Source organism: Dicentrarchus labrax, unplaced genomic scaffold (assembly GCF_905237075.1).
Source record: "Dicentrarchus labrax unplaced genomic scaffold, dlabrax2021, whole genome shotgun sequence".
In the NCBI taxonomy this organism is placed as follows: Eukaryota; Metazoa; Chordata; class Actinopteri; family Moronidae; genus Dicentrarchus; species Dicentrarchus labrax.
The window spans coordinates 16,948,646-16,973,027 of record NW_026136708.1 but is presented as its reverse complement, the minus strand read 5'-3'; the positions used below and the strand labels follow the sequence as shown (position 1 = coordinate 16,973,027).

At 41.8% G+C, this 24,382-nt stretch overlaps 2 protein-coding genes across 2 annotated transcripts in view; one reads left to right on the top strand and one right to left on the bottom strand.

Annotated features, from left to right (window-relative positions):
* Nucleotides 1–2,431: 2,431 nt before the first annotated feature.
* mrpl19 (mitochondrial ribosomal protein L19) lies at nucleotides 2,432–6,269 on the bottom strand. Its single transcript, XM_051409848.1, has 6 exons — nucleotides 6,126–6,269; nucleotides 5,802–5,925; nucleotides 5,596–5,714; nucleotides 4,643–4,777; nucleotides 3,379–3,560; nucleotides 2,432–2,986 (listed from the first exon to the last, which is right to left on the bottom strand). Exons 1-6 carry the CDS (start codon nucleotides 6,202–6,204, stop codon nucleotides 2,768–2,770), a joined length of 858 nt encoding a protein of 285 aa, XP_051265808.1. The 5' UTR covers nucleotides 6,205–6,269; the 3' UTR covers nucleotides 2,432–2,767.
* A 932-nt stretch (nucleotides 6,270–7,201) lies between these two features.
* The window catches only part of LOC127368730 (protein eva-1 homolog A), a 74,740-nt gene continuing 57,559 nt past the window's right edge, over nucleotides 7,202–24,382 (top strand). Inside the window, exon 1 of the mRNA XM_051409844.1 lies at nucleotides 7,202–7,511. Within this exon, the coding sequence (XP_051265804.1) occupies nucleotides 7,403–7,511 (109 nt within the window). The 5' untranslated portion in view covers nucleotides 7,202–7,402. The remainder of the gene's footprint in view (nucleotides 7,512–24,382) is intronic.

Sequence of the window (24,382 nt, the reverse complement as noted above, 5' to 3'; positions counted from 1 at the left end):
AGTGATGGCAGCAGGAGCCCCCTGTCAGGCCCATGGGACAGTCAGAGAGGAGCAGACGGTCGTGTCGTTTCACTGGTAACATATGGTGAAACTCAAGTGTGTAATTTACCTAGGACTACGGGTGGCCCCCGGAGTAGCATGTACACAATGCGCATGCACACATGTACACACACACACAATGACAGGGTGTAATTTACCTGAGGCCTATGGGTGGCCTAGTATCCCGTTGCACTTGTCATACACAAAGACAGCTCAAACACAGTTCACACTCCCTGCCAGAGACAGAGAGAGTGAAACTAATTTCCCCAGGCCTGCAGACAGGAGAGTAAGAAATCACACCATGACAGAGATGTTAGAGATCAACACACTGAAAGGTTGAGAGTGAAACTGCATTTAGTGTATTGGCCCAATGGAAGACATTACCCCCAAAATCTCACTCATGTGGGAGTTGCCGCACACCCTGCATCACATCCTCTCCAATTCATCAACCTGGCTCCTTTTCAAAGCCGGCGCTATCCTCCCTTAAGAGAGAGAGAGAGATGAAGGTCATGAGAGCACCAGTGTAGGGGAGGAAAAGGGATTAGAGGAGTGTGTCCCTCCCTACATTCCTGCACTGACCTTCATAGTAGTGTGGCACTGTAGCTATCATCAGCCCACCATGCTTTATAGTGGGTTGTTATCAAGGGGTGGGATTATGGACTCCTCAAACCTGCATGCCCCACCCCGATTCCACGGCAACCGTGAATGGAGCATATCTTGTTTCACATGAGGATTGACAGAAAGGCTGTCCCAGACATTTACAGTTGGCACTGTTTGAGGTGTCTGTCTGTGAAGGCTGATATGATAGCCTGTCTGCAAGTCGTGTGTGTGTGTGTGTGTGTGTGTGTGTGTGTGTGTGTGTGTGTGTGTGTGAGAGAGAGAGAGAACTGGTGTTTGATCTCCTTTCCCAGCCAAGGGGCTTTAACTTCACTCCAGGTGCAAAGAAGTCAACCTGAGGCCATGGGAGGCACATACAGTTGAGATCACAATCCTGAAGTACTTATACACACACATACACGCACACACGCACGCACGCACACACGCACACACACACGCACACACACACACACACAGAGGCAGGACGTTAGCTTAAAGCAGTAACTCAGACTGAGTAACTTTGCGGTTTAAACTGGTTTACCAGTCCAGTGGTGTCGCCGTGGAATGCTTCTAAAGACTCGGGCAATGTGCTGTAGGATAAACATTTCCGTTACCGCCTCCACATGTGAACATCAATCAGTCCCAAACAGAAATACTGAGAGTGAGAAATGAAAAGGTGAAAGGGCCAGCTGGTTCAGTGGGTAGTATAATGACAATGTGCAGGACAGGCTCTCAGTCTACTGTACACAGAAGCAGATGGAGTTGGTTTTCTTTGCTGCAGGTCAGGTCTGATTGGGCAGAGAGTAAATTAGGTGGAGAGTCAACAGTGGGGCTAAACACACCGTGTATGACACTAAAGAGAGGCAGAGACATAGTTGTTCAACAGGTGCAGAAAATTTGGGTAAAATAATCAGAGAACTTGACCCAATATCACATGAATTGTTGTATATTGATGTTAAATGCCCTTAACTGCATTTTTTCCTATTCCATTACCTTAAATGTAACAGGAATCATCACTCTCTTTACTCCGCTGTATCTCCACACAGCAACTCTGTGTGGTCCATAATGAGCTCAGTAAACATCTGCTACTCCTGTATTAGAGACCATTTTCTCTGCGTCTCATCCTGTAATATGGAGAAATTAGAGTGCAGGGACTCATTCAGTGTGTTTATACACACACACACACATTCACAGAGAGCAGACATAACATAAGGAGTCCAAGTGTTTTTATACTACCCAACTGACGCTCTAACATACCATCTCAACACCACAATTTTCCATCCACAACAGTAAAACACTACCGGGTGTCCTTGGTGTATGGTCCCTGAATATCAGTTGGTTTTTTTCCCCCAAAGTGCAGCGTACTGGGGCCTGTTCCAAGAATCAGGTTTACTGGTTTATCTGGAAATCTTTACTAAGTTAAACCCAGAAGCCCCTAAAATCTGGAATATGTGCATGTAAACTCTTTTTTTTTTTTTTAAAAAAACATCCAGATCACTCAGTAAACATGCTCTTTGGAAAACAGGCTCCTCATTGACTGAAATATTATACTATCTGTTTATTTAGCATGGCAGGAGTTTCCCTCGAAAACACTGTAGGACACAACAAAGGCTTTTCTTATGCAACTGCTGATGAGGACATATATAGAGAAATTGTGCCACCTAGTGTCAAGACTCTGTTACTCCATAGCAATAAACTGGCATGCCTAAAAGCAAATAAAATCCTAACAACAGTCACAACAGAAATACTAACTTGTACGTTTCTTGCAAGAACAAACTGTAATTCAAAAGCTTGGAAGGTTTAACATCTTTTATTATTGAAGCCACTTAATGGATCTGCAGAGTGCTAAAAGTCATAACGCCAGTGATGTTGAAAACTCATATACTGCAGACTAACAAGACAAAAAGAAAGCAGCATGATTCCTCACCAGTACAACACCAGTTTCCATATTGGCTCCTCCTTATATAAAATGGTATTACAGAAGTGAGCCATCTGGACAAACCTTAAAACTGATCACAGTCCAGCAGAGCGTTCCACATCCAAGCAAACCTCATAGTCCAGGCTTTTCCCATTCCTAAAAAAAGTCTGTGTTGATGGTAAAAACTGAAGAATGTTTTAGAAGGCATTGTCCTCATTTGCCCATCTCCTTGACCTCATTGAGAATCTCCTTCTCCAGTTTAGAGGTGTCGTACTCCTTCAGCATGTCGAACTCCAGCCAAGGCTGCGCCCACTTCTGGGCGTGCTCCATTTGCTCTGGAGTCAGAGACAGGTCAAAGCGTATGCCTTGGATGTTGAACTTGGGTCGCTCCCAGCGTTTGGACCACGGCTTTGGACGCATCTTTACCTTCAGCTGGTGAACAGACAGAAATTATCATCATTTGAAATTTTAATATCACCACAAATGCAGGCCAATTGTATCCCACACAAAAAAAAGAATTCAATCGAATTAGTAGAAATACTATGTATTACAAACTAAAGAACAACAGGGAGGTGCCTATCGGACGTGTCCTATCTGCAATAGAAATATGCGTTAACCAGATGTAAGGTAAAGTGATTACAGTGTGTTAAAGTCATTTTAAGATGTTTTAAATATTGTGAATTACAATTATTTTGGGCAGGAAAATTGTGGCGTGAAATGTTCATATTGTCTCATGCCTAGTAAGTAAAACAGGTGAGTTTGGAAAAGCCCCATGTAATCCACCTCCTTGTTATAAATAGGTTTCCGTCTTTAAGCTCTCTCACCTTATTGACAGGCACCTCTCCAGTGGTGGTGAAGGGCACAGGCTTCATGTCCGGGTCCACAGTGCTGTACTCAGGCAAAGCGTCTCTCAGGTACATCAGGTTATCGTCCAGCCTCTTTTCCAGCTTTAGTATCTCAACACTGTGGATACGAGGGCTGTACAGCTCGTAGCAGATCTCCACACCTGAGGCACACACACCAAGAAATACATGAATGAACCACCTTCACTTTCTTGGGAGAGTAAAGGAGCAAGTATTTCCTAATTCCTCAACCAAATTATAAATGGCCAAAGAAAAATAATTTTAACAGTTACAATAATACATAAGAACATGGTGTTTTTCAACATGGACCTTTTAACAATTATTTTGTGTCAAAATGGGGACAACAAGTTTTGCAGCTGCAATATGGACTACAATGTAATCCTTGCGAGTAATAAAAGTGCTTATCTTGCTACTGACAGGCTCAGATTGTTATTATAAAGGACTGACAATACAACCCTGTAGAGAAATTCAATTGTCTGTGTTTTCTGTACATTTTGCTGGAGCTGATCTTTAAAATCTCCTCTGTGGGCATAGAGTCACAGTACCCGCAGAAACTCCACCAGTCTCCCGTGCTCCGCAGCCTTGCAGCAGCTGGTTCATCCTCCTCTGCCTGTTGTCCCTCTCTGTCTCCTGGTCTGCTCTTGTAGGAGCTCTTCATCTGTATACTCCGTATACACTGAAAGTATTTTACCTAACACTAAGATATGCTTACTACTCACATGTTTCCATCGTCTTCTTGCAACAAGTCCCCTCACCTCCCTGAACGAGACGTCTCTTTGAGCGAGACTTGGTGAGACACGCAGCAGATCAAGCGAAAGGAACAGCAAACGTTTAATTTCTCTGTTGGGTCGTATTGTCAGACACTTCAGTAACAATCTCAGGTGGTCAGTAGCAAATACAAGCACTTGGATGTACTTCGATGGTGAATGATTTCCCATTACGATTACGTTGTAGTTTCCCAGTTGCAGCGCTCTCACTCAATACTGGACCAAATTAAAAACTTAGTCACTGTGACACAAAACGTGGAATAATAAGGTCCAGGTTGAAAAAAAAAAAAAACCCATAGAGGGTGTTGAATGTTGTACAGACTGTAAAGCCCCCTGAGGCAAACTGTGATTAAATAAAATGTAACTTGACTTAATATTCCTTGATGCCACAGCCTGTGTGACCTTCAGCAGACCTGTTTGCAAACCAGCACTGACACAGAAAATAAAATAAACCTCACCTTGGTTATTAATGATGTTCCTCAATACAAATGTGGCTCCCAGCCCTTTCCCACCCCTCTGGATACAGATGCCAACAAAGCGGTTAGTTTTCCCACTGGCATTCGGGTCGGCCATGGTCACTGCCAGGATGCTCCCTGAAAAACAATCAAAACTTTTAACTTATAATACAAACAACAAACTTGATGCATGATATTTTTAAAAATGCAATTTATATTTGCAAAGTTCTCTGCAATTTCCAAAGGAAAAAAAAAACAATAAAATGACTTAAATCAACTGTTAATATAAACAACAGAATGCTTGGAGATAAAAACTGGTTTTGAAGAGGGATTTAAAAGGCGACAATGCTTTACATGTCTGAGATCCAGAGACAGTAAGTTCCCACCTGTTCTGAGTGGAACCCGATTAATTGGATGCGTCAACTGTGGCCGTTGGTTCCCAAGGAAAACCTACTACTTTTTTGGTTCCAGCTGGGAACCGACTTTTAAAGGTTCCAAACAAATTTATTTTTAGTCAAAATCTAAAACTAGGTGCTTGAACCTTGGTCGGTGGAAAAGGCCTAAAAGGGGCCAAGACAGCAAAGGATCCAGTCACTGTTTTTGACAAGGTGAGATGTAGGAACTGCTAAAGGAAAAATACCCCGCCAGAGGAGCGCCGGCTGCAGTCTGGATCACGGAGAATAAACTAATCACAGACAATGAAGGTAAGATCTTAATATCTATTCTACAATTGACATGCAACCAGTTTATAGTAGCATGGATCAGGGTAAATCCAGCCTCTCCTCTTGAAGCTGAGAGCTGGCACAAGTAGTTATAGTGTCAGAAATGAAACGGATGAAGCTTGTTGCACTTAATTTAACTTGGATGAACTATATATAAAAAAAGGGTAAATTCTCCAGGTTTGAGGACGATAGTCTGAAACTCTCTCACCTCACAGTGAGTGTGTGGTTTCTTACCTACGTAGAATTCAGGGATGTTGAGCACTTGCCTCCTGCGAATCATGTCTTTCCTCTCAATGTAAAATTTAAACGGATTAGTTCTCTGTCTGGGAGGGATGAACTCTGGGCTCAGAAACCTGACAGGGAGAGACAACACATTAAAACCAACCTTTACACACTGTGTAAACATTATAGTATGTATACTGTGATGAACAGAGACTTACTCTCGCTGGGACTCTACAGTCGCTGTTTTATCTACAATGACAGGTTTAGATGGAGGGGTGAATTTTGGTGGCTGCTCGCTGCTGCTCCCCTCGGCCAGACGACACACAGACGTGGATAGGCACCCTGGAAACAACAAATAATTCAGACATACATATTTGTACAGTTAAAAGATAAAGTCTGGGTGATATTAGGTTGGAAAAGCTGCTGGCTAACTTCCGTTAGCTACGTTAGCTCGCTGCTACTGGATGTACGTTACGTTACGTTGGTTCAGCAGCGGGTTGGAAAGTACACCGGAGAAAGGAGAGCTTGTTCGGTTCACTTACGTTCATTTTGGAGCTGGAGGTTTCGCAGTAACCTCAGGGAAAACATACATTTGCCGAACTGCTTCGCACAGGCTGCCATGACTGACCTTCTGTTGTCACACGCGAACTTTTACGGAAGCCGTGTGGGGAAAATGACATTGAAATGCGTGGTGTCCCAATCTGCAATGTGGTCTGTTGTCCACAAGATGGCGCAATTGTTCCGTCGGTTATACATATATTCACCGTATCCTCCACGACTGTGCTGTAAACTAGAAATAACTAAATATTATAATACAAATCTAATTAAATTTAATTATTTATTTAAAACTTATTGAGATGGCAGCCATTGCGAAGCTGCCTCTATGATCAACAGAGATACTGCTTTTAGGTAGTTCATTGAGTTTATATTGATGGTATCTAATAAGGGTGATGGTGATGATGATGATATTGTATTTTAGAAGTATGTGTCTATTTATTTTAATTTAAATGTATTTATTGTTGTTTGTCTGTTGGCGTGTTACTGACCTGAGAAAAATGAATTTCGCTACGGGGACAATAAAGAACATCTAATCTAATCTAATCTAATCTAATCTATTGAAAGTGCTTCTGTTGTAGGCTATGGTTTTTTTGTTAATGAGAGTCATCTCCCGTATTTTTATCAGTAGCTAAATCCATACCAAAATACCTACCTTATATCATTCAGAGATATTGTGTTTTTATGATTGCATTTATAATGTAGACTATATGTTATCAACAACACAGAAAGAGCCGACTTTAAAATTACTTGTTGTTGTTTTGTTTGCATTTATGGCTTTTTAGAGACCTTTATTCCATTAAGAAAGAAGTATTGGGATCCCCTTCTTCACTAAATGTTCCTGTACACTGTAAACTCCATTACAAGTAAGAAAATCCTGCATCCATATTTTATTTTATTTTTAATATTGAAAACAAAATGTACATAAAGTATCAAAATCAGCCCATAGGTCGACAGAGTGAGATGATATTGGATTATTGCGTGTGTCTGGTAGGGAAATCTGGGTCTTTGAGACCATGCAGGGGAGCGGCGGTCCTCCAGGTGGGCTGCCTCCACAACACAACACGCAGTTAGAAATGCACTCAGAGAGCAGAGCACCAGAGGAGCCTCGATCCCGGTCTCACAGCGGTGCGGTGGGAGGATGAGGGAAGACTAGAGACATGGGACCGTACATCTCCTGCATGCGACGCAGAACTTGAACCCCAATGCTGCTGCTGGACTTTCTGATGCTACGGAGAAACTCAAAAACTTTGAGGCTTCAAGGATGTTCTTCTCAGATGGGACTCTCTCAGCCGTCACTTGTGCGCTCCTGTTGGGAATAACGTGTCTGACCGTCCTCTGCGACCTCACCAAGGGCTCTTCAGACTTTTCAGGTTGGGAGTTGTTATGTTGTGTTTGTGCCTAGAAGACAAAAGTAATGTGACATTGTTTTCCAAGTGTGTTCAGATGACCAGCACTTGTTTTATTCTGTGTGTGTGTGTGTGTGTGTTGTTGTCTGCGCTTTCAAGGCTTCACTCCATTTTACGCTTGAGAAGTACACAATCTGCAGGCAGGGGGGGGTGATGAATCTAACTAGGATGACTCATTACGCGTGCTTTAAACTGTTGGGACGACTCCCAAAAACAACTATGAGAGGTGATTTTGTAAGTGTCGCATCAACCTCTCCTCTCCTGACGACCCGTGCCTCTGGCGTGCTGCAGCATGCAGACTTAAAATGTTTGCTTCATAAACCGAGTGGGACACAACTTAAACACGCGGAAAAAGACCCGCATTGTGCTTGTCTTCTGGCCAATTCTGACACAGTTTGTGAAGAATGACCCACATAAGGCACTTCGAATAACAGGTTCTCCTTTTTTTTTTTTTTTTTTACTAAAGCCATATTGGCTGTAGGGATTAAGGGTTGGTTTTATCAGTACAGCGTGTATCTGCAACACATATCCCCACTGATGCAGTTAAGATAAATGGAATAGTGTGGTTAATGTGTTACTAGATGGGAACAATTGTCTGGACCAAGTGCTGTCCTTGGCTACAGATTTATAGCTGAGAGAAGAAAGCAAATGCCGACTTCAGAGCAGTTTTATATGATTATGTGCTTCATAAACAGAAAGGTAAAGTCAATTCAAGTGCTCATATGAGGGCCTGGCAAAAGTTTATGTGCAATCCGGTGTGACAGAATCTGTAGGCTTTGATATCTGCTATGAAAAGGCAACTTATCATTAAACTAATGAGTTATCCTGTGTTGCATTATAGGCTATTGAGCTCTGCTGAACCTAAAGGCGAGCCTGCAGGTTTTGTTTACAGTGCCATAAAACAGGAAGGGAGCTTTGTGTCGGTGTTAATTGGCCTCTAATGGGTCTAATGGCTGGAAACGAGCAGACTAACACTGTGGGGAAAAGGTGCTAAAGAGCAGATGTATGTAACATGCCCTCAGTGTATGATTGCGTCCATGTTGTTGCCTAATGAGCTGCTAAAGATCATAGTGTAGTGAGGGCTGTTAACAAGGGTACGTTTCTTTAATTGCCACGCATGTGTCAGTGGTTGTTGGTTTTGTCATAAATCCTATGATTGAGTGGCTCTAATGGTGGTTAATTAAGCAAGAAGGGGAAACTGTAAGACCAGCTGATTCCAGATTTCCGCTGCTTGGAGCAGGTTTACCAATACCCCCGGCTTAGGCACGATTATGCAAATACTATGTCATTGGCATGAGTTAATTTGCTGAAATCTCAGCTTTAGTGCAGCATTTTCCTGTTCTGAGAGTTTACCTCAGGACTTTTCAGTGGCTCATTGATAACTTTGCTCCTTAGGGGGGTGGGGAGGGAACTCTGCTGTCATTCTGGGATCTTCCTTTTCTTTATGTGGACCTGAGGTTAGTTTTTCTTTTCAATAGAAAATGAACGGATGCTGGGTGAGTCCCCAGATGCAATTTTGTTGGCCCGTCAGGGTCTCTGCAACATGCTTTTACAGAAATGCTGAGCTGTGAATGAAATGAGAAAAAGGGGACAGCCTCAGAATACCTCAGGGACAAAGAAATCCTTCAGTCCTCACATTCTTGACCAGCTGGAGGCTCCCTGGAGACTGAGAGGAGCACTTTGATTGACAGGTGCTGCCAGGGTGCAGGGTGACAGGAGTGCCAGGTTTCAGATCTAACATCTGTCATGTGGTTGGATCGGCGTTGGTGGAAAAAATCTGGTTGCATCAGTGACCCACAGTCTCTGTGGCAAGTAAACCCAGAGGAGCCAACTGTTGATTTCCAAAGGAATGTTTATGGTGGTAAAAGATTATTTTATTTTATTTTTAGTTCCGGCTTCTCTGTGTCTTGCATTTGCATCGTTTGTCGACAACTAGAGTAATGGCCGGTTCAAATTTCATCATGGCTTTGAGCCCACTGCAGAAATGGAAACAAACTACAGTATGTTGGTGGGTAATTTAATGCAGTCTCTCCCCCTGTTATCATCTTCTATTATACAGCCGCCTGAACGGCTAATTAGAGGTATGGAGCGAGCTGTGCAACACTTAAGAGCCCCCAGGCTAACAGACGTTGCAAGCTGGCTAATTAATGCTCTTTCTTTTACAAGTTATCAATACGGTGTTGTTTATTTCATAAACCAGAAAATGATAGAACCAAACAAACAATCTTAGTTGTCTTTTTTATGTATTTGCTCAGGTTTTAATCATGTGGCGAGCTCTCAGCTTGTTATGTAACTGTTCCTCATCAGACAGCTAGCAGCAAACCATCCATTAGCAGAAATGTATGTCATGCTTCTTTTTTGTGCAAGTACAGACCACAATGCACCACAAACACTGGACGGTATCTTAAACGTGGAGCTTAAACGACGAGCTGCTTCATTTATAAGTGAAGAAAATAAGAATGCAACTTTTTGATGATATCATCTGACATCATTTTTATGAGCTATGAGAATATTCTTTTTTTTTGGGGGGGGGTGTCTTGGTCAAACAATTGGAGCAATTTGAAGTCTTCACCTTGGTTTTTAGGATGTCTTTGCACTATTTTCTGACACTTTTCTGTCCAAATTCTTCATCAGAAATGAATAGACAATGAAAACAATTGGTAGTTGTTGCCCTACATTTAAATCATGGTGCCTTTAGGTAGATGTGTGTGGTACCTGAGGTAGTGCTACTGTATGAAGGCACTGAAGTACTGGCTGTTATCTCCTGCTGGGGGCCGTTATCTGTCGTCAAAAACTGAAAACAGATAATCATTTTTGTGAACACACAGTTGTGAAGGGAAAGGGAAGCGATGAATGCTGGTCTGTTTGGAAAAAGGCTGAAACAATAACAGGAATCAGGCATTTGCTACAACTGGGTCTTTTGGCTTGCTTCATATTTACGCAAACAAAACATGGGCGTATTTGTTTCTTTCAAACTGTAGAACATTTTAGAATCGCTGCATTGTTTACTGCTAAAAGGTTACAGTGAAGCAACTTTTTCTCTCTTTCTCTGTAATAAAACCCCATGGGCCAAACCCTATTTAACCCCAGTCAATGGGATGTGAGGCTGTTGAGGGGCCAAGGGGTCAACTGAGGTCAACCCATAGTAACTGTGAGTGTGTGGTTAAGGGAGTTACCATCCATCTTGTTCTTTGTTCCCCCCGTCGAACCTCATCATACATGCTGACCACGGTTGATAAGGGAAGAAAACAAAGTCAACACAACAACATTTTACAGGTCATGAATTTTAATTTCACTTCAGAGGAAAATGAAGATGTTTTGATGACTTCGCAGCAGGGCTGTAAAGTAAACCAAATTTGTTCCCAGACCTAGATGGATAATCGTGGTGAATGAAATCACGGGTAAAAACAATTATGATGATCACCTTAACCGTAATTATGCTGGCCCTCACAAACCACTGTAGTACTTCCACTTTTCCTTTATTCTACAGTGAAAAAGCACGGAGGAAACAGAATAACTGAATGTTTAAATGTGGTTTCTGTTTCTGTGTTCTGTGTTTTGACGTTTGACACAAATACTTTACAGCCATATTTATGTTCCACGAAAACCCAAGCTGTAAACATAAGGAGGCTGTAGTTCTCTTAAAGTTATGTGTAGAATGAGTATTGAAACAAACAATTAGTCAATTAATCGAGTAGTCTTCAAAAGAAAATCAAACGGCAACTATTTTTATGACAGATTTATTGTTTAAGAAATTTATTAAGCATACTGGTAAATGGCAAACATTTGATGCTTTTGGGTTCTCAAATGTCCTTTCTGACCTTTTTATAGACCAAAAGTAACCAATAAATAATCCTTAAGTAGCAAAAATAGTCATCAGATTAATCGATAATGAAATACTTGTTAATTGTAGCCCCACAAATGTATCAATGAAATATGTTTATTAGCCTTGTTAGCTTGTAAAAGTAATGTAAAAAAGTTCAGAGCTTGTCCTTCCTTGGTGACAGATCAGCTGATTGCTTCCCTATGGGCAAGTGCTCTAAGCTGGTTGACACTGCAGTCAACACACACACTGACACACAAATCCACCTACACTATTACCCCACGGGCAAGTCCTGGATTAGGCTACCCCTAACCGCCTACCCCCACGCATACACACAAACACACCCCTCCACCTATTACTTAGCGCTACTCGAGGCCCCTCAAAATCTTAATCTGCTCTGATGTTCGAGTGGCCCAGGATAAGGGTAGCACACTGAACCCCATGCTCTCCTCTCTCAGCCCCTTCCCTTCCCCCCACCTCACACGCTCATCAGCTCCCCAGCTCCCCAGCCTTCTTTCCCCCCCAACCACCTCCTTGCTGCCTCTACTCCTCCCCAGGGCTCGCCTGATCACTGTTTCTGTGTCTGTGTGCGCCAGGTGAGCTCTGTCTAAACAAATCCTGCCTCCAGCTTGTTTTGTCTACTGCGGTGGAGGCAGGCGGCGAGGCGGACAGCTAGGGCCTGGCATAAGGCTGCTTTTCACTCCAACTGAATAGAAAGAGGGGGGTGGCACTGTTCAAAGAATAGTCTCTGTGAATGAGGTTCTCAGAGGAGTGAATTTTCAAGACATTTCCATTCATTGCATGATAGGTGTCAATGAGGGAGGGAATTCTTTCATATGATGTATTGTTACTACATACTGAATATATAAAATATGAAACACCACCCAAGTGATTTCAGGTTTGAACAGGTTTAATTCCCTATTGATTTGATCTGTTAAATCCGCTTAAATTTCTTTACAGACAGGAGACACGCTTGCAGAAGGATTTGGTCGGGGGTTGATAGCATTTTATCAAAATCTGAATCTAGTTTCGAATCTGCTTATTTAATCTAAATCCTTTTTACGAATCTCTTCTTAGATCCATTTAGGTGTTATTTTCATAAAATATAAGTACCAAAAGTTATAGATAACCTAACCGCTGAGATCCACAACTCAGAGATTAATATTCAAAGATGGATTGTAGAAAAGTTTGTTTGAGATGAACTGATACTGAGAACTGGATCTAAATGAGAACCAGCATCTGCCAACAGACGGTTATTTAAACCAAGAGGTAATTGAGACAGAGGTTTGTACAGCTTCACATTACAGAAACATATACATCCAGAATGCTAAGAATTTATTGCTGAGATTTGAAACATCATATCCCGCCACTCACATGTAACATTATTAGCTGAGCAATGCTGGTTATGTATAGCAGTGTAAACCCCATCTTTATAGTTTGTTGCTAACAAGACTACTCTCGCAGCCACAGTCTAATAAGTAAAAGGAAATGCCAAACTAAAGAGCCTTTGGGTGCAGACAGGTTGGAGATCAAACGTATATAACTTCTGGCTATATGTGTGTGCCTTGCCTCTGTATGCATTTATGGCACAGTGTGTGGGGTGTGTGTGGGGTGTGTGTGAGATGTCTGGCCTAGCACAACATGATAGCGATGAAAGACATGACCTACTGTGTAAGTCCCTCCCCCTGGATACAATAAGTACATAAACAAACACAGACACATAAAGCAGAGCTTTACATCATGTCGGGGGAACAACAATTTGGTGTTGGTGATGAGAGATGGGTGTTTACAACAGGAAACAACTCTTCCCCTCTGCTCATTTTACATTCAGCATGAGGAAATTAAATTAACCCACACCACACACTGCAATAAACAGGGAAGCTTTGAAGTCATAGCCTCACTGCTGAGCAATTAAAAAGATAATTGTTGGTCAAGTATATTATACAAGTTGAGCTTTTTTAAAATGATCCTTATCTTTTTGTTTTTGTGTTCGGAAAACAATATGCTGAAGGAAATTCCAGAATAAAAGGATTGAATATAAAAGTGTTGACAAGATTAATGGGAAAATGTGTTCAAAGCAGATGTAGCCTTAAAGGCAAGCTTTGTGTTAAATGAGTCAAGTCCTGGCATATGAACCATATTAAAGAGCACCAATCAAAATAGGTTTTTGTGTCTTTGCCAACACGTGTGTGGGAAGAGAGCATATCCTGACTGAGGTAATGCTTAATGAACAATTTGGCTGCTGTTCACACTAAATTAAGTCCCGGTATGTCAGTAATGTCCTGGTACCACACAAAGAACAAAAACACACCTGTCAGACAAACTGTTTTGCAATCAGTGAAAGGATTGTCTTTGAGCATTTCCAGTGTGTTATATATCAATAAAAAGCAATGATCTGTGCATTTTGTTCTTAATGGGCAAAGGTAATATTATTTTTAAATCTGACACTGGTTACAATTTCGTAATAAAACTATCAAATCAAATAAAACTGTAAAATCATTTGTTTATATAAGAGATCATTTAGGGTGCCTTCACACCTAAAGTGGTTGGTTTGTTTTGCCTATTTAGTTTGGTCTGTTTGGGCTGGTGTGAAAGGTTCTCTGTGGACCACACAACAGGTCCAAGACCACCTGAAAGAGTGGGTCTCTGAGAAATTGAAATGGAATTAAAACAGAAATATGTGGTCCTTATGTCCATGTAGTGAGTGACACACAATAACTAATCCCTGTTAATGTTACAAGATTTTTTGCTACAGACTACCTGTTTGTCATTATTCCTAACGTGTTCGAGTTGAAGAAGAAGATTTACTTTATTAATTTATTAATTAATTTATTATTTATTTATTTTTTCACTCAGAGTTTACACACATAAGCCCAAAATACAATCATGCACACACACGGTTTATGGACATGCAAATGTAGAGAGATGGTGGAGTCACGTAGCAGCGCTGCAATGTCTTGCTCAAGGGCACCATGGCAGTGCACAGCAGCTGCCAGTCCACACTCCATATTGTGGTCTGTGCTGGACCTGAACCTGCAACCCTCCAGTTCCCAAGCCAAGTCCGTACAGACTCCTCAAGCAGTCTAGTAATACAAACACTGCTTATAGTCAGTTATAACTTTGCAAGCTCTTTAATTTCCCCATGTGGGTTCATGTAGTGCTGATGAAGCAGGCTTTTGGTTCATTTGTAAAAAAAAAAAAAAAAGTTGATGTGAACACAAACTGGACCAGAACAAAAAGGGAACAATTAATTATTTTTTCATAGTCCGAATAAAATCAACTCTAGTACAACAATGAACACACCCTCTGTGTCTCAGCAATATATCATACTGTAAGGCGTGTTATCTGTATGTTGACTGAGGGCTTACATTGGCTGTTGTCCAAAAAAGAAATCACTATAATTTGAGTGAGAGTATGAGATGTCACTTTTTCAAACAGTGTCTGTCTCATACCTGATTTTGGGGTGAAACTCCCAATTTAAACCCAGACTGCATTCAAAATTACCTACATAGGCTGTGGAGGAGTTCTAACTACCAGCTGAACAAGGCTGGATGTCTTAATCAAGACTTATAATCAGCAGAAAACTGCTCAACCAGTCAGCCTATAATGTGATAATCATTATTTTGCATAGATTTCTGTCTATCCCTACAACCGCCCAAATCACCCAATCAGATGATGAGCTGGATGGCTTTGTAGTAATAACTGTTATAGGGGAGAGAAGAGGGGTCTAAATCCTAAACTGCGAAGATGTATATGTAGACATTGCAGGTGTGTGTTTGCACTTGCCCTCTCGTGCATGGGGGAGGTGCAAGAAGCCCCAAAGAAAACACAGAGAAACGTGTGAAGAGGATTCTTGAGTGACACCCCGGCGTTGCTGCATGCAGCTGCAGTTAGCGAGCTATCCTCACATCTTTGCTATCTCTGTATAGACAACAATTGTGTAATTTATTAAGAATGCAGTCTCATTTGTCATATTTTGAACACTGGCTTTTGTTTTCCAGAGCTGTGTTCACTTTATGAGCTGAAAGCTTATTTGAGAATCAGATAAGTAGTGATACCTGCTGCTGCACGTACAGAGGGTTGCACCAGCTAGCTCAAGGATGAAACTGAGCTGTAGATAAACAGAAACAAGTGTTGAGAAAGAGACCGGTGGGTGTGTATGTGTGCTCTGGCAATTATCTCCTCGTGTCCACCCCACTTATGTGCCGGCTGTTGAATTATGTGCTCAGCAAGCCCTACAATACACACTCACATGCACATGAGAAAACCAGCACGCACACACACCTTTTCTGCTCCTGCATCTCACAGAATGTCAACCATGCTTTGATGCCCCCCCCCTCTTCCCCCCGTCTCTTTTTTCTGTCTTTCCCTCTGTTTCCTGGGAGCTGATTTATGTTCGCTTTAGGAGTCAACATGTCCGCCTTGATCTGTCTTCCTTTTTATTCTTTCTCCATCCTTTAATCCTCTCTTCCCTCTATACCTCATACTTTTCCTTCGGTATAGGAAAGAACCATTCGTTTTTATGCTTTGATTAAAACCCTAGAGGCAAAGAGAGAGAGAGAGAGACAGAGAAAGATGGAGAGGTAGAGAGGTGGGGCACAGAAGGGCCAGTCTGAACAAGGAGGCATTGTGTAGCCCCCCAACTGTGTTGGACTGACAGTCTGCATTACAGCACGCTACAGCAGCCTGCTCCCCAAAGCACTGCTAATCTGTTGCCTACTGGCCCCTCTGGCTAGCTCAGGTAAGGGGGGAGCGAACCGGAGAGAGATTTCTTCTTGTTTTTTTTCATCTTTCAACTGAATTAACTTCTAGAAGGACCTATATGACAGAATGGATTATTAGATTTATCTCGATAACAATACATGCAAGAATGATTATTTGGCTCACTTGCCATGTTGGCTTTTAATAAGTCTGTCCAGTATATTTAGTTAAAGCTCTTTGACTGTTGGCTGATTGGTTGGTAGAACTTCTGGCTACATGTCATAGGGTGATGTTTTACTGAGAATTGCAATATAAGCACATTTTGGTTGGTGAGAGATTAATTCTTCTGCCTTCACTTTGGGTTTAGGGGTAGAGTTGTGCAGTGAGCTAAATATCACAAAAGCAGAAGATGGTCTTTGAATTTTTTACTGAAAGTAAGTCTCAAACCAGGAAAACGGTATTTGACAACAGCAGTTTAAGTTACTTTAAGCACTTTCAGTTAATTTTGTATTACACAACACATTAGCCTATAAGACAGCTAGTAAAATATTTGGTTAGACGCAAGCTGATCACAGAAAAACTAAATTGAACCAAATCAACAATCACATAACATCTATAAAGAATCCACATGACATGCAAACATCAGCATGCTAAAGAGGTCACAATGACATTAACATGCCAAGTTTTGCAGGTATAATGTTTACCATTCACCATTTAGTTTAGCGTGCTATTATTTGTACAGCTGAGGCTGACAGGAATGTTCTTTGTTTTGCAGGTATGTGATCATAAAATCAGGTATTAGACACTTTTGATGATTGCCAAATTAGAGAAGCAATGACATTATACATGTTTTTAGGATTTTAGAACATATAACAAATATTCAATAGATTAATCTGTAATAAAAAAAATCATCTTTAATTTTTGTAGTAGTACAGCAAGGGGTTTATATGTTGCAGCTGGCGTTGTTCAAATCGTGGCAGGAAAAAAACTTTTACCTAAGGAGACCCCAGTTACTTGGTAGCTACAAAAACAAACTCTCTGTGAAACTCCGAATGAATAGAGCAAGGTAAGCTTTCACATTTAGTCTGGTCGTTCCTCCAGATCTGTCTGCATTTGTTGTAAATGGAAGGAGATCTCCCTGCTAAGTCCCATTGGACATGCTGCAGACGGCTTTTCACTCCTTCAGCTCCTCAGGAGTTGTTCTTTTGCTTGTTTTCACAGAACAGCCCCCCTGATAAGCTTGTTAATTCCCCAAAAAGCTCAGCCTTTCTGTTCCCACCCACTCCTGCCTTTAAAAAAAAAAAGGAAATACCTCTCTTTTCTTCTTAGTACATGCTTGAACTTTGATAGAGGTATGGTGTTTTGCCGTAATTGCATTAAAACTAATTAGTTTGTTTTTTTTATTTTACCATTATTTATCCAGACGAATCTATTGAGAACAAATTCCCATTTATAATGACCAGCTGGCCAAGACCAGAGAACCAAAATAGAGAAGAGCAGGAAGTGATGGAGCAATTGTGAGGCCACTGGACCTCAATGACACACAGCCAGAAAGGAACCGGTTTGCAAAGTGAAAGGGTTGTCCAGGGTTGTGGGAGTAAAAGTCATGTTTATTCCAAGTCCAAGAGACTCCTGTGTTTATGTGTTTTGTTCCTGTTAAGGATCATATGATAGCATTAAAAATAAATACTTGCAATGGTATGTTTCATGGTATGTCAGCTTTTTGTGATGCTCAGAAGCCATAATTTAGTTTAGTACCGTGAAAACCTTACATTTCCCACTATTACTAGATAGGCTCATACCAACACCCTTAGTTCATTTATCTAAGACTGAAGGTTCATGTATGTTTTTATTAAGAGGGGATTAGTTTTCCAGCAGAATCTGATTCAGATTCCTTGAGAGCGGAGTTTTTTCTGCATCTCTTTCTGTATAACATTCGGTAAATGGTCAATTCCTTGACGTGTTTTTGACTGAACTGCGCAACAGCCGAGAAAACGAGTGAAAGGAGATCATTCCTTTATGACCTTTCTGTGACAAGCTGACTGCTTTCAGCCTCAGGCTGCCACTGCCCCACCCAACAGTCACTTCAATCCAATATGCTGTGGTGAGGATGACTGAAGAAAGATACATCTGTCGTTCACTTGGTGACAATAAAGCTCACACACACTGATCATCTGTCTGGTGTCCGCTGGACTGCGGTTAGTGATGGGGCAGTCTGGCTGCCACACAACTCTCCCAGGCCATAAAAGTGACCATTAAAATGACAGATTTCTCTTCCTGTGGCTCTTGTCTGTCTTTCTTTCTGTCACACACTTTCTTTGTGGGCGTCTGGACATGCATGCAAACACCAGTGAGGGTGTTCCCGGAACCTCTGTGCCCCTCAACGTTGTCACTCTTCACCCCCACATCGTATCATAAGAAACACACAACACACATGCTCAGAGACTCAGAGTAAAAGCATCCTCTCCTCCTAGTGCACTCTGACCTCCGTGGGTCATAAGGAGAGAGACACGTGCTAACAGAGGTCATGGGAGGGCTTGGGTGGGACCAGTGTTTGGTTTTTGTGGACTCCCTAGGGTAGACTCAGTGGCCACTGTTCAACTGGAGGCTATCTCCATTCCCAGCAGATGCTTTATAGGCAGTCACCCCCCCCCCAGGATGAGCTCAGACAACAGACCGACAGGTGGACGTCCTCCCATTGTTTGTAGGAGTTAGCTAACGGCGATATGCTGAAATATCAACCATGGCCTTGTCGCTAACATGACTGAGTTAGCCTTCCAGCCTAAGCTTATCTTGTGCTTTCATTTAAGCTGGACCATTTAGTGTGGATCTGTTTGCTCGGCTCAGTGTGTGTGGTTGTGAACAAGCAAGAGGAGCATGTTGTGTTCAAGTTCTCCTCCAGAGCATGAATTCCTCATCCCGCCTGATAAGTCTGACTTAGCATGTGACATCCCTCCAGTTCTCTCGATTTAATCCCTTCTCTCTTTGCCTGGCAGATAAAACGCCACTTTGTTGCCAGTAACCAGTGAAGCAAACATCATGCTATCATTTAATCTAATTCAACTTTTACATACATTCATTTTAATTGCATTCTATTTTCTGTTTTATGTTCACAATATACGTCCCCTGCCACCGCTCGGTGCTGATGCAGAAAGTATTGCACCCAATATGTAGCGAGGGGGGAAGTAAGGGCGTGGAGGTCAGGTTGTTGGATAGGCGTGTAGCACTGCCAATTTTCATGTAGCAGACCGAAGTTTGTGAAGTTTTACTTACCTTCACCAAGTGTTTAATTTGCCTAACCCTAATCATACCTTAGCCATATTGTATTTGCCATAACCATAGTCTTTCCCAGACCATAACCTTACCATAGTTGCCATGCATAGATATTGCAGAAATCAAGAATTGTCATTTAACATAGTCCATGGTTTTAGAGAATCATCCAATTTGGATGTTGTTTTCCGGTGATATAGTTAGTTTTGTGTCCAGTTTTAGTTGGGAGGACACATGTGCCATGATGTCAACAACTGAGCTGTGTTTAGGGAAGCTGGGGGCAAGGGTGGGTGTAGAAATTTGTTGTTTATGTCCAGTAGGTTGAGGTTTGTGTGCCTCTGCATGCCTCTCTGAGAATATACATCTATGTGTTTGTGTGTGTAGGTGTTAGAAAAATAAGCCATCTCAAGGAGGTGGAAAAAAACAGGGCGAGCAGATTGCTTGTGTTTGTGTCTCCGGTTTTAATGACTTCAGCTGTTCTGGCTCCGGTCTCTGTCTGTCTGCAACAGGGAGAGGTTAGCAGCTCTGACATTCAAATTAAGGAGCCCATTACCTGAGGACACTGATACACACACCATGAGGCAAGCCCATGTGGTGATTTAAAAACAAAAATAATGAACATGCACACACTCATCTCCTGGATTCCAGACCACAGTGCATCAGTGAACCAGATCTAAACATGTGAATTTATTTTGTTTTTTTATATCTGGCTGCCCCTGCTGATGACAGATTGAAAAAGGTGAGAATAAATGCAAGGCCTTAATGTTGCATGCACCCGGATGGCCCACGTGTATGCACATGGTTTAACCACTATGAATCTCCACAGCTTGTTACATCAAAATGACAAGTCAGTTTCACCTCTGCTGAAAGAAATGCAGATGAATGTCATAAGCTAATAAATCTTGCTATTAGTATGAGCAGATGCCTCATCTTTTCTCCTATAATTTATTCTTCCTCTATCATGTTTTTTCCTTTTCCTCCTATTTCTGCCACACTCTTCCCAATCCCATTAGCTGTTGTTTGATCAGTCTGTCAGTCAGTGAAGTCTGATAGGAAAGTGTGAAACACATGCTGGGTTTATATCCTGGGGAGAAGGGGAGGATACTCTGGAACAGCATTTTAATTTGGTTTGTTAAGGTCCTCAGTGGGGTTAAATCCAAGGGACTGGGAGTAAACCCCCTCAGCTGACACCCCCAACAACTCAGTAACTGTGTGTACAGTATGTCTTGTGTGTATGTTAACATGTATAAGTATTCTAGGAAGTCTGCACACCTCACGTAGTTCAGCGGCCATCACGTGCCACCCATTACTGCCGTCAATACAACGCAGACCCCGCTTCTCACACACACTTACACAGCCACTTTTTATGCAGAGAATGTATTGTTAGAGATCAGCCAGTTAACTAATAAATGTTACTTTTCAGAATCTCTTGCCAGTTTGTTCTTAATACAGACGAAAAATCTTTATTTAAACTGTGTACTATAGGTTTTTTTTAAACTATAAGATCTGTCGTTTAAAAGACAAGGGTTAAAGCCTCGGTCTTGGTTTCAGAACTTAAGGTGGCAATAATCAATACTTATATTAACAATGGATCACATTACTATGTGTAATGGCAAAGAAGTTGCTCAGAGACAAACCTGCAGAGAATTATCACTCAGCTGTTTATTTTTCCTATTTTATTATCTTTCAGCTCATTGTTTTGGTTATACAGACCCTACTTGCCAAAACTTATCTCTTAACATTCTTATCGACTTTATTTTCTGGTTAAAGCATTAATATTAAACAATTATGACCCAATAAGCAACAATCAGCTAAACTTTAAAAGAAAAAACATAAATAGATTTTTAAGAGTTCAAACACCTAGCCAATCTGCTTCATCAGGACAGTGTGGGTATGGTTTGGTCCGATTTAATTGGCCAGTGACAAAACGAGCCATCAGCTGTTTGATTCATTAGTTGCTAAATCCTGATTCTTGCATATACGTAAAATACTCTTTTCCAGCAGGGAAAGAAAATATGTGAAATAACAGAAACTGTTCATAAAAGAAGCTGATTGAGACATTAGGTTGACATGGCCTTTGGGGCATTTTCTATAAACTGTAGCTTTGCTTTGGGGCATTTTCTATAAACTGTAGCTTTGCTGATGTGAGCTAACTGAATGATCAAATCTTCAGATCATGACAATCCATTGAATATTTGCAAGCTCTGTACCAGAATAGCAAGCTGGTGCATGTTTGTTCAAATAAAAAAAACAAAAAAAACTGTGATGGTTTCATTCAACATTTATTGCACCTCTTGAAAGAACATTCAGTGAGCTACACATTTATAGTGCTTGAGTAGTTTAAAAAGTAATCATGCTCTTACTATCTGTTTGTCAAATTTAACTGCTTAGGTTTTAGCCAAATATCTCTGTGCTCTTTTTTTGCCCCATAGCGCGATTAGCAAGAAAGTAGGCTAATCCAATATGTGACTATAGTGGCAAGACTAATGTATTGTAAGCAGAGGAATGCCGTGTATTTTAGGAATGCATTTTTAGACCCAAATCTGAATGGCTTAGCAGCAAGGACTGCACTTGGCACGTTTACAGCAGCGGCCACTCGTCGCTTTCCCTTGACATCATGTCCATTGTGTAGCAGTGTGTCCTTTGTGGTTTCCACGTGAACTTTTGCTTCTCTTTCTCTTCATCTTTGAGGTCTCATTTCATGTCAGCACACCTCATCAACCTGTATCATATATTCAGCTAAGGTTCAGGTCTGAAGAGGTGAATGCACAAGTTTTGACCGCATATGATTTAGAACCGGCGGTTGTTTTATCTAAAAGTCATGGTGTGCTCCAGGCCCTTGTGCCGCCTCTGTGGTCTGTGGAGAAAAGTAATTACTACAGGGCCTAAAGCCACCAGCTCTGGCCTTTGGACTCCGCTGCCACATCCTGTAAGCAGTGGCTTCGCTTTTAAAAGATCTCTCTTATTTTTGTATGGCTCTTTTTCTCATGACCAGTATGCTTTCTCGTCCGATTAAAACCACCACCCTCTCGACGTCTTTTCAAACTTTTATTCAACACTTGATTATTTAGCAGGTGTCTTTTCAAATTCAGTATGTCTTTATTTACCACTTTCCTTGTCCGTCACTCATCTCCGTCTCTACTTTTCAACGTCCTCCTCTTCCCCTCTTCATCTCCACCCTCATTCTCTTGAGTGTTGCCAGAGCGCCGACTGCGTCTTTGAGGAAAACCTCCACTCTTCCCAGTAATCACCACTTAAAGGGAATTCCTCTTCCAGCAACAGGCCTGCAGCTCTGCATCTTTGAAGATTTGATGGTTTGATGGCTATAATTTGCTTAAAATAACACCAATAAAGTCATGAAGCTGTAAATGCCTAAATACCTAATGTACTAAGATGAAACACGATTCAGCCTTTGATTTTGTAGCTTTTAAGAACGTCTTGGGTTACTTTGTGTTTTGAGGTGTTGTTCTAGATATATCTTTAATATACATAAATGATTTATTTAAAGACGTTGCTGTTATGACTCTTAATCATACAGACTGTTAATTATCTATAAATACAATGTAAACATGCACTTTTGTGGCATTAAGCTTAGCTATAATCTTCTAATATTCTGCAATATTACACATTCTTGCCCAATGCAAGAGGCTTTACAAACATTACTTCACAAGCAACATAAAAGTGGGTTGAATGAGTAAGCGGCTAAATAATAAGCAGCATTAAGCCTGCACTATTATAACACGTCAGCAATACTTCATGCTCCAGTGCATTGTTCATTCTCCAGGCTCAGCCAATAGGAGGAGGTGGCATCTTTCAAAAACCAGGGGAAAGCCCTGAGCATGAGTAGCAGACTAGACTCTCCACCTGAACGGCCTCTGGAGTCAACCCTCTCCTTCCTCATCCTCCCACCTGCCCTCAGCAATACCTGTCGCGCTCATTCACCGAAGACACTGAACACCTCAGCTTAGTGGACCATGAGGAGAATTAGTTAGAGCTTCTTCCAAGTCTGACCTGAAAGGAGAAGCAGGTAAGATTGCAGGGGAGGCCCTAGCTGGGGGAGAGCATTTTATACTAAAGTAAATTCATATTATTAAGTTTATTTACTGACACTGTGGTAAATTTACTTTGGTATGTGACCTGCACCAGGTTGTAACTAATCAGTGATTCCCAGGGAGGAAAGCCCTCCCCGACAGGCCTTGTTCTGTGTCATGTTGACACAACACAGTGGCCCGTCACTAATCCCCATCATACCTGACCCCCTCCATTGCTGGGTCAGACTTTAGGGTCATCACATGACCGCAAATGAGCTAACAATCACAAGGGCCTCTGATTTCTAGCTTTACAATTGACTGGAAGATTGCGATTGCCGCTGAAATGTGGACTGTTTACAGAAAGGTTAAGTCGCATCATATGACAAGATCCCATCTGTGTTGGATGACAGATGATACAAAAGGCAGGTGTATGTAGTTGTTTATAACAAATCCCTTGTGCGCCTTTCAAAACAGTTCACAGTAGGAGCAACCTGTTTGTATACGGAACAGCATCACAACCGCAACCTCCTGTCTTTTAATGACCGAATAAACAAACCAGCAGACATGATAGTGCTGCGCTTTTGTTAAGGGAAAGGGCAGAGAGCTAGTTAAGGAAGGAGTCTGGCCCCACATGAAAAGAAACAGGGAGGAGAAGGGAGAAGGAGAGACGCCTGGGTGTTCCTCCAGCATTGTTCAGCCTTCTGCCTCTGAGGGACACCTGTCATTGGCTGGGCGGTTTACACAGGTGCCCTTAACCCCGCCTGATTTGTTGGCCTTGAAAGGAGGCTTCAGTCAACAGGTAGCGTGAAGGGAACAATAGTGACGATCCTGAAGAAGAGAGAGAGAGAGAGAGAGAGTGGGAGGAGGGTGGGATGGCGAAAAAGAGAAATGAATTCTTTGGAAAGCACCTGAGGGTTTGTGTGAGATAATCTGTTTGCCTTTTACGCACAGTCCCACCTTGTAGGGTGGAGGCGGGCGTATCGGTGTGTTTGTGGCGGTCAACGTGTTGC

What these genes read in the sequence shown, in the direction of transcription:
- mrpl19 (XM_051409848.1), bottom strand. Translation starts at nt 6,204, where the DNA reads ATGGCAGCCTGTGCGAAGCAGTTCGGCAAATGTATGTTTTCCCTGAGG. An exon ending in CCTCCAGCTCCAAAATGAAC is followed by an intron (nt 5,926 to 6,125) that starts GTAAGTGAACCG and finishes TGTTGTTTCCAG; the next exon opens with GGTGCCTATCCACGTCTGTG. An exon ending in CATCCCTGAATTCTACGTAG is followed by an intron (nt 4,778 to 5,595) that starts GTAAGAAACCAC and finishes ATTGTTTTTCAG; the next exon opens with GGAGCATCCTGGCAGTGACC.